At 41.0% G+C, this 10,517-nt stretch overlaps 2 protein-coding genes across 2 annotated transcripts; one reads left to right on the plus strand and one right to left on the minus strand.

The window, feature by feature from the left end:
- The first annotated feature begins 5,146 nt into the window (after positions 1-5,146).
- Positions 5,147-8,272, plus strand: LOC133727163 (uncharacterized). Its single transcript, XM_062154786.1, has 10 exons — positions 5,147-5,342; positions 5,576-5,708; positions 6,148-6,251; positions 6,340-6,511; positions 6,650-6,790; positions 6,878-6,957; positions 7,041-7,094; positions 7,178-7,219; positions 7,314-7,355; positions 7,473-8,272. The coding sequence occupies exons 1-10, from the start codon at positions 5,251-5,253 to the stop codon at positions 8,053-8,055; spliced, it is 1,443 nt and encodes a 480-aa protein (XP_062010770.1). The 5' UTR covers positions 5,147-5,250; the 3' UTR covers positions 8,056-8,272.
- A 401-nt stretch (positions 8,273-8,673) lies between these two features.
- Positions 8,674-9,494, minus strand: LOC133727164 (small ribosomal subunit protein eS30z/eS30y/eS30x). The gene is made up of 3 exons (XM_062154787.1): positions 9,344-9,494; positions 9,100-9,237; positions 8,674-8,898 (listed from the first exon to the last, which is right to left on the minus strand). The coding sequence occupies exons 1-3, from the start codon at positions 9,345-9,347 to the stop codon at positions 8,852-8,854; spliced, it is 189 nt and encodes a 62-aa protein (XP_062010771.1). The 5' UTR covers positions 9,348-9,494; the 3' UTR covers positions 8,674-8,851.
- Positions 9,495-10,517: the final 1,023 nt, after the last annotated feature.

Raw genomic sequence — 10,517 nt, forward strand, 5'->3', positions numbered from 1 at the left:
TTGGCTGCCTATGAACTCATTAGGCTCTTCTGCCAATTGGTCGTGGAAAGACTTTTAATCATCGAAAAGCAAAGGTAACAACAATGATGCTGTATGTTTGTAGCATTTTACAGATGTTAAAAATAAATAGAATATGTATATATCTTATCCAACTCTACTGACATTTCTTACAGGCAATGTCCGCCTGATTTGAAAGAAGGGATTGCTAGTTTGATCTTTGCAGCCCCAAGGTGCTGCGAGATTCCGGAACTAATGACAGTCAGGAAATTTTTTGAGAAGAAATATGGAAGAGATTTTGTATCTGCAGCTAGTGATCTAAAACCCGAGTGTGGAGTGAATGGAAAGGTAATTAAGCATTGTCTTCCTGTAACACTACTAACTACTTCTATCAGTCACTTTTTTCTGTTTTGTTCTGTTTCAGTTCTATTTTAGTGTCCGAATGATTGTTGATTGCTTATGTGTTTCTTATAGGTGATTGAGAATCTCTCTATCAAAACCCCCAGTGGTGAAGTGAAGTTGAAACTCATGAAGGAAATAGCCAATCAGTATCGGGTTGAGTGGGATGCAACAAAATATGAAAAGGAGCTTTTCAAGCCTACAGAAGAACTTATAGTGCGTTCCTCCATCTCTCTCTCCCCCCCCAAACACACACACACACAGAAGCATTACTTCAAGACATTTTGCATCTTAAGATTAACGTTTACCTTATTTGATCCACAGGAAGGACCAAAAACTTTTGTTAGTGGTGTTACATTACCTCTGCAATCTGTTCAGTTGAACAAGTTCGAGAAAACAAGTGGTGGAGAAAGGGGAAATATGCATTATCAAGACGCACCATCAGCCGCGGAAGCAGCTGTGATATTTGCTAGTGAGGCAATGGCTGCTGCACAAGCTGCTGCAATTCTTGCCAATCGGGCATCATCTCAAGCACCTCATTGTGTTGATACTGTGTCCAAGACTCGAAACATCGATGATCATGAAGAATTAGCTGTTGATGAGGAAGAGACGCTTCTTAGTGATGATGAAATTTTTGCACGCTTTCAGGCGCTGAAGTTGCACAGATGATCACTTATACCTAATGCTATGTCTAGTAGTGTCCACTAGTTTAATTGTGTAATCTTTGTATAATTTGAAATTCAAGCCAAGAAGCAGATTGAAGAAACATGAGTTATATATGAAGATAATTGTTACAATCAGTTGATCACTTGAGTGCATAACAGCTTGAAGGAGAAACAATGGTCGCTACTTGTACCAATTCTTCTCCCATCCTCACATAAAAGGAAAAGCTGTCAATGTGCCAAAATTTCACACTTACAATTCTCCTCCCTCACTCATTATAGCTTTGATACGAGATTCATGACTTACCTGAGAATATGACTGGGCGGCACTAGTGTAGAAAATTTTCGGGAACAAATGCAACAAAAAAAGTCTATGGAGTTTCTTTCCAATATGTATCTCAAAACGACGCCTAGTATAGATAGATTTAAGGAAATAATATAAGAAAGAAAATGCATCGAGTTTTTTTCCTATCTATTTTAAGAATTTCGAGAATTAAGATATCTAATGATGCGTATGATTCCATCAGGTCAGAAGGCCACAAAAACGTGCACTCCGATAGTAACAAAATTGAAGCCTAAACAACAAGATCCAAGCATCAGTTCATTTAGTTTGACGTGTTTAAAGTAAATCAACTTTGAAAATTAAGCGTTTTTATTATAGTCTCTTGATCAAAGTCCTTGGGCTTTTTTTGGAGAAAGTCCTCGCCTTCTGCTCTTCAAACAATCCTAAACATCATACTATCAAAACGCCTCCCTTCTTGCTATGCCATCTCCTGAGGAAGTCTTTTCAGCTGTCAAGTGCATGGATGGCAAGAGCGCTCCCGGCCCAGATGGCTTCGGTGGGGATTTCTTCACTTTTTGTTGGCCAGTTGTCGCAAATGATGTTGTTAGGGCAACTCAAAGTTTCTTCCACAATGGCTTCATTCTCCCTCATTTTAATTCGAATACCCTTATCCTCATCCCAAAGGTAGACAACTCAGAGAGCATCTCTGACTTCCGCCCTATTGCTCTTGCTAATTTTGTTTTTAAAATCATCACAAGGATTGTTGCAGATAGACTTGGTCCCATAGCTTCGCGGATCATCTCCCCCAACCAGAGCGCATTTATCAAGGGGCGCTCCATCATTGACCCCATTGTCCTTACCTCTGAATGTATTAACTTGCTGGATCATAAATGCAAATATGGAAATATGGCTATTAAGTTTGATGTCCGCAAAGCTTTTGACACCCTGGATTGGAACTTCCTGCTACGTGTCTTAACTGCTTTCGGATTCAATGCGAATTTCGTGAGTTATATCCATGCCATCCTGAAATCAGCTTATCTATCTGTTAATGTCAATGGGCAGGCTCATGGCTACTTCACATGCTCCAGAGGAGTCAGACAAGGTGATCCTTTATCGCCTTTGCTCTTCTGCCTTGCTGAGGAGGTGCTAAGCCGAGGACTTTCCTCTCTTATCTCCACAAATAAGATTAAAAGTATTGCAGCGCCGTTAGGCATCTCCCCGCCTTCCCATGTGCTCTTTGCAGATGATATTATGGTGTTCGTGCAAGGTAAACCTTCTCATCTGCGGAACCTGCTTTCTTTTATGGATGAGTATGCTTTGAATTCTGGCCAGGTTATAAATAAAACGAAGTCTCATCTGTTCCTTGGGAAGCATGCTTTGTTGAGGCAACATAGCACTAGCCGGATTTTGGGGATTCATGTGGACAAACTTCCCTTCACATATCTTGGAGTCCCAATTTTCACTGGCCATCCGAAACCTGAGCACCTTGTTTCAATTGCGGACAAAGTGCGCTGTAAGCTAAGCTCTTGGAAAGGCAGGCAATTATCACAAGCAGGTAGAGTACAGCTCATTTCCTCAGTGATTCATGGCATTTTGATATACAGCTTTCAAGTTTACGAATGGCCCAAGGCCCTGCTAAAGAAAGTTCAAAGATGGATCAGGAACTTCTTTTGGAACGGGGACCCTCTCAAGGATGGCTCCGCCCTTATCGCCTGGAACACAGTCTGTACCCCAAAAGAGCAGGGGGGATTAGGACTAAAAAATATTTTCACTTTGAACAGGGCCTTGCTTCTCAAAAGGTGTTGGGACGTTGCCTCTCGAGCGTCCACCTCTGCCAACTTTTTGCATGATCGGTTTGTAAAAATTGGTCTGCATCCATACTCCTCTTATAAAAAATCTTCGGTTTGGCTAGGTCTCAAGAAGCTCTGGCCAAGGTTGCTGGAAGGGGCTCAGTGGCTTGTTGGTAATGGAAAATCCATTAGATTCTGGCGTGACAATTGGTTGGGGGAAACCCTTGCTACTTCCCTCAACTATGTTCAAGAGGTCCAAAAGTTATTGAATGACAAAGTGTCTTGCTTCATTGCGAATGGCCGGTGGAACTTACCATCAAGCTTCTGTCGCACCTTGCCTGCTCTTGCCCAGTCCATCCGCTCAATTGAGCTCCCAGAGGAGCCCTCCCCTGATCAGGTTATTTGGTCTGAAACGGCGTCAGGGTCATTGACATCCAGTGATGCTTACAACGCCTTGGATCCTTCTATGCCTGGCCCTTCATGGTGCAAGCACATTTGGCATGCTGCAATACAACCTAGAAAGAGTGTCACCACTTGGAAAGTCTTGCATGGAAAAATTCAAACCGATGATTTTCTTCAGAAACGGGGCACAAGTCTGTGTTCTAGATGCCTCTTTTGTGGGACAAATTCTGAATCACATATGCATCTCTTTCAGACTTGTGAGATCGCCAGTTCATTATGGCACTGGCTCCACCATCTCTTCAGATTGCGGTTCCCCCCAGGTGCGTCGCTCCATGATTTTTTCCTTGATAATTTGATATCCCTACTCGATTATTCCTCCAAGTTATTGTGGTACATAGCGGTCTGCAACCTCCTTTGGTGCATCTGGCAAGAAAGGAACAAAAGAAAGTTTGATGGGGGAGCTTTTTGTCTATCAAGATTTAAGCAGTTTTTCACCCTATCACTAAGGGAATCTGCAGGGCTAATTTTTGCCTCATCCTCCCTGGCATCCTCTGTAACCCCCATTTTCGGCCTATTGGGCATCTCCCCCCTCCGCCCCATGGCACCTCGTTATATTCCAGTCACATGGACTCCCCCGCCAGAGAATTGGTTCAAAGCAAATTCAGACGGCTCTTTTCGTGATCCCAATCATGCTGGCTTTGGAGGCATTTTTCGAAACAGTGATGCAGCTTTCTTAGGCGCCTTCTCATGTAAAGCAATTGTGCCATGGGCCATTGACACTGAGTTATTAGCAGTAATGGCGGTTGTTAAAGTGGCAAGTGATCGTAATTGGTTTCCTCTATGGTTAGAGACCGATTCAATGTTGGTTATGCACTATTTTAACAATCCATCCAGGGTGCCTTGGCGTCTTCGTACTAGATGGAAAAACTGTGTTGCTTCGATTCACCAATTGCAAGTGCACATCTCCCATATCTATAGAGAAGGGAACCGCGTGGCCGACAAGCTGGCTAATTTTGGAGCCACGAATGACAGTCCAACTTGGTGGGATTCAATTCCGCCTTTCCTGATTAGCGCTTTTGGTCATGACTATTCAGCCCAGACGGACTACCGGTTTCGCTAACTGGTTCAGTGCGTTAGTTTGGTTTCTTTAATTCAGGACAGCTGGATCTCAGTTTCTCTTTTCCTGTGATCTTAATTGGTTCTTTAGCCAGTGCTTTCATGGGCTCCTTTCAGGAGTTCCAACTTGTACTTTCCTTTTCAGATGCTTGATCTCCTGTGTAATGAGCTCGGGGTACAGGTTGTTATGTCCCCCCCGTTGCTTTCTTCCTTTATTAATTTGAACCGGGCGTGGGGCTGAGCCTCCCAGCTCGGCTGGGTTCCAAACCCTTTAAAAAAAAAAAAAAAAAAAAAAAAAAAAAAAAAAAAAAAAAAATTTCCAATGACCATAGTCCCATACGTGTCACTCTAGAAGTTGCAACAGTGCGTTTTGCATTGGATACTTCTCACACAATCCACCACTCTCCCCACACGTGTCAAATCTTAACGGCTATATCAGGTCGGTGGTCATCCTAGTAGTGGTAGGCCCTCATCCGATCACGACGCTTCAAGTCTCGCTTTTATTGCCTTTCCATCTCAGGCGACCGTTAGGACTCCTCCCCTAAACTCCCCAAACAAAACCCCAACACTCTCACTCAGCTTCAGCCTCTGTCTCTAGACCATGACCGTCGCCACCGCAGCCTCAACCCAAACCAAGAAGCTCATGAAGCTCGGCCTCTCTCTTTTCCGATGGGGCTTCAACTCCTCCAAATGGTACTCATTTCACTCTCTGTAAATTCCCCTTTCTGGGTTTCTCTTCTGTTTTTCTGGGGTTGCTTTAAAGTTGTTAAAGTTTGAAACTTTATTGAGCTAAATGGTTCATTCTTGTCTCTCTGCAATCCCCCTTTCTGGGTTTATCTTTAATTTTTCTGGGTTTGCTTTAAAATTGGTAAAGTTTGAAGCTTTATTGAACTATTTGTGTTTTTCTAATGGGAATGGTGAAACAGCAAAACAGCGGCGAAGATGGCGGTGGCGAGAATAAAGCTGCTGAGGAACAAGAGGCAGGTGGTGGTGAAGCAGATGAGGCGTGACATTGCTTCTCTGCTTCAGAAAGGTGAAGACGCCACTGCTCGTATCCGGGTACTTATCATTTTCATATCTCCAAAATCTAAGTTCAAAGTCTCATGCTTTTTTGCTTCTGGTTAATTGAGAATTGCCTGAAAAGATTTGCCTTGGATCCCCCAAGTCCCTAACCAAGTGATTAGAACAATTTCCTAATTCTAATGGATGTTCGATTTCTCTCTGTTGTGAGAATCCCGAGATGTTCATGTAGAAAATGAATACCAGAAGCTAAGCTGCATTAACCTAGTTCCTAAGTAAATATGAGTACCTAGATTAGTGGTCTAAAGATTTGGTTTTTCAGAAATCATTTTACTGAAGTCTCTTGTTTATTATAGTACTCAGAATGATGCTTATGCTTAAATTTGTTATGGGTTCTGAGTTTTGAGATGAAACATATGGCTAAGCCCTAAGGTTTGTGATAATGTAATCATGGTTAACATTTTTATGTACTTTGTAGGTTGAACATGTGATTAGAGAACAGAATGTTTTGGCTGCCAATGAGTTCATTGAGCTGTTCTGTGAGTTAATCGTGTCTAGACTTCAAATCATCGCTAAGCAAAGGTAAGGTTATAACAATGTAATATCTTTAGTGCATTTTTCTGGCTGTTAAAGGAGTTATATTTATGTGATGCTGCTCGGATTTGAACAGGGAGTGCCCGGCTGATCTCAAAGAAGGGATTGCTAGCTTAATCTTTGCAACACCAAGGTGCTCTGAGATTCCGGAACTGGTGGCACTAAGGAATATCTTTGAGAAGAAATATGGAAGAGATTTCGTAGCTGCAGCTACTGATTTGCGACCTGGATGTGGTGTGAATCGCATTGTAAGCATGGTCATCCTGTCATACCATTTATTAGAGCAGCCATACTTTTTTAATTTTTGAGTTGTAGATGTAATCATATTTCTATTCATTGGTTAGTCGCCTGTTGGATGATTGCTGTCTGCTTATGTATTCTTGTAGCTCATTGACAAGCTGTCTGTTAGAACCCCTACGGGTGAAGTAAAGCTGAAAATCATGAAGGAAATAGCGAAGGAATACCAGGTTGATTGGGATACAACAGAATCTGAACAAGAACTTCTCAAACCTCCAGAAGAGACTCTAGTATGTTCATCTCTCTCTGTCTCTCTCACACACAGCACGTACTAGATTCGAGGAATTTCCCGTTTTAAGTCTTCTGTTATTTCTCAGGATGGACCGCGTACTTTTGTTAGTGCTACCAGCTTGCCTGTGACAACCCAATCTTTTGAGTCTAACAAGTCAGAAACCAGGTAACTTGCTTGTTTGTAATTTGTACTCAACACATAAGTAATATAAGCAAAACAGTATGATGATTATTTATTTATTATATCAGGCTTTCTTCCAGTTCGTTGCGCAGAACAAGTGGTGGTGGACAGAGGGAAACCAGGTAGATTTTCGATGATACTTCTCTGTTTGTAATAATTTAACTCTACCCTTTAATCCATTGATTTATAATTCTATGTCTTACAGTTCTACGCGCAGAATGAGTGATGGTGGAGAAAGGGAAACTAGGTAACTTGGTTGTTGTAGTATTGTGCTCATCTCATTAAAATTTATACTCAACCATAACGTGTGTATTAATGTGCTCCATCCTACTCTTTTCCAGTTCCTTTCGCAGAACAAGCGGTGGTGGAGAAAGAGAAACCAGGTAAGTTGGCCCGTTGCGACAAACTATGAATATTAAATAAATCTGATTGTAATATGAATTCGACAAATTATGAATATTTATTTAATGTATCAGTGTTTCTTCTGGCTCTTTTCACAGAACAAGTGGTGGTGGAGAAAGGGGACATTTGCAATTTGCAGACTCGGCATCAGCTGCCGCAGCAGCTGCAAAATCTGCCAGTGATGCAATGGCGGCTGCACAAGTGGCTGCATTTCTGGCCAACAAAGACTCCAATCGGGCATCTGCTAATGAATTTAAAACCCTTTCGAGCAATTCCACCGGCCAACAAGGACCAGATAGTCCAGCTCTTGACTCTTATGACATGGATCATCAATATGAAGCTGAGGGAAAAACACACTGGGCGGAGAGTTTGGACAGGTCATATTCTTCAAACAATGACGTTAACCATGGAGGAGAGGGGAAGAATTTTGTCTATAGACGATACAGCTACAATGCTGCACCATCAGAAAATTCAGGTATCAAGTTTGATGAATCAGACACCGATGAAGAGATTGAAATGGAAGCACCTCCTAGTGGGAATTATCAAGGGCCCGAGCGTCCTCCACCACCAGTACCATCGGGAACTGTTAGGCAGGACTCACTTCATCGCGTTCATCCCAAATTGCCTGATTACGATACACTTGCTGCTCGCTTTGATGCCCTTAAGCATCATCACAAATAAACATGTAGTACAAGATCAAGTGCATCACTTTTGGTTGCTTGTAAAATTCATATATAGTTACTGGATGCGTAGCCCAATTCGCGAACACAATGTTTGGACTGCTTAAGCACCATATTTTAGCCGTCTTGTATAACTCATATGTTACATGTTGGATGCTTGTCGTTCTACCATGTTGATACTAAATAATACAAATTACAGATTTTGCTTATGCATCAAACCATTCTATCATGATCATTGACTTATTGTCTAAGTTAGCAACTGTATAACATCTCCCCAAGCAGCCAGTTGTCTTTGATTCTGAGCAAAAACACTGCTAATGCATCCAAAGCATGATGGTAAGAACTGAAAGAGACGCAAGAAAACCATTGTTTAGGCTAGAGAACACAACCTCCTCTCAGACCCTCCTCATCCAGCTGTTTTCACACAGGTAGTTTTCCGGTTCTCTTACATATGTTCTAGCAGCATTGCTAAATTCATTACCTTTATGATCCAAACTCATTCATATGCACTATTCCATCTCTTACCACTCTGATATCAAGAGGAAGCACTGATTTTAAACCCTCAATCATTCAAAACAAGCAAACAATGCAGAATCAACAAGAAATTTAGAACACAATAAATCCAGAAACAAAATCACATTACTTCCAAGTAAATCAGATTCAGAACACAAAAATCCAACATTGCCCAATACTTGAATCTCTATTAACTAACAACCAGCAGCATTAAGGGTCTTGTGAAAATGACATAAAAATTCAATATTAAACTACTAAGAGTTCTTCATCCTTTCAAAGCTTCTCTACTTCTCAGATGAGTTGGGTCCTCTCTTCTTGCCAAAGCCAACCACTGCAACATTAACACAAGATACAAGGAATCAAAACAAAATCCAAACAAGGGTCTCTTACAAATTGTAAATTCCTAAAGACCACTAATCCCTAAACTACCACATGGGTTTTTCAAAACTATTAAAACCCAAGTAAACCTAGCTCAGTAAGATTATGATAATCCTAAAGTTGTAGAAGGGAAATCAGAATAAGATGGTAGTACCAGCGGTGACGAAACGGCGATTGTATTGCATGCGCTTGTGGGCGCGTCCACGGGGCTTCTTCTTCTTGTCCTGCTTGGCCACCTTTGGGGTTTGGCCTCTCACCTTACCAGCACGAGCCAAAGAACCATGAACCTTTCCTGTAATTCACAGAAGCTAAACTCAATACAAAGAAGAACACAAAACAAAGTAAATGAATTGAACCCCTTTTGTGAAATTAGGGTGAGAAAGAGGTATTGAGCTGACCCATGATTGCCTACGAGAGCTTGAGAGTGGCGCAGTTGCTTGAGATCGCGAGAAGAGTGAACGGCGCTGTTGCAATGAGAATAAAAGAGTGGAAGCGATTAGGGTTTTAGGGGTATATGGGTTCTGGCGGTGGGTCAATTACTATGGACTGTTTACTGTTATAAGCCATCTCTTGGGCCCAATGAAATGTGGGCTTCACAAATTGTACATATTCAAGTTCTTTTAGTGGAAAACACAGCTTGTAGCGCAAATGTCCTATGCAACCAACTTTGAAAGATTCGACAAGATGAACACTGCTTACAGCTATGCGAGGACCCAACGTTACCAAATAGGTCCTTGAAGTTTTGTTTTTTTCTAGAAAAGTAGGGATGAAAGTAGACCTGTAAATGGACCGGATTTTGATCCGGACCCGCTCCAGATCCGTGGCTATTAGACGGGTTTGGATCGAAACTTTTGATCCATTGATCCGTTAAGGATCCGAATCCGTTAACCCGTTTATTTAACGGATCAAATACGGATTTAAGTCGATCCGATCCGTTAATGATCCGGCCCGTTTTCGTAATAATAAAATATTATTTTTTTATTAATATATTATTATTTTTTTAAAATATAAAATATAAAACATGAAGAATTTTTAATACAATTTTTTTGCAAAAATCTAAGGAACAGTTCATCACCCAAGATTCCAAGAAGCATTAAGAATTTTGATAATGTAATTCTACTTTTGGTGATACTTTTCATGTTGTTTTAATATTTTATTAATTATGAGGTATCATGATATAAATTTAATATTACTATTTAAAATTTTAAAATATTTAAAATTATAAACGGGTCGGATTAGCGGATCGGGTATTCGTTAATCCGGCGGATACGGATTTGGATCGAGCTATCAATGATCCGCCGGGTTAACGGAGCGGGTTTGGATCGAATTTTTTTTTAAGTAAACGGATTTGGATTTAGGTCGATCCGATCCAAATCCGGTCCATTTACAGGTTTAGATGAAAGTAATGGTTTTGTTTTAAAGTCAGAATGTTGTGGCTTAAAAGTTGAAATAATTTTTTCTTGAAGTAAAAACGAGATTTTTGTCGTCCAAATAGATTTCTAGTTGTCCGAGCATCTTACAAATGTTAAAAATGAATTCCAAGATCTTATCGCGGTAGGAAATTGAATAAAC

Source organism: Rosa rugosa, chromosome 1, assembly GCF_958449725.1.
Source record: "Rosa rugosa chromosome 1, drRosRugo1.1, whole genome shotgun sequence".
Lineage (NCBI taxonomy): Eukaryota > Viridiplantae > Streptophyta > Magnoliopsida > Rosales > Rosaceae > Rosa > Rosa rugosa.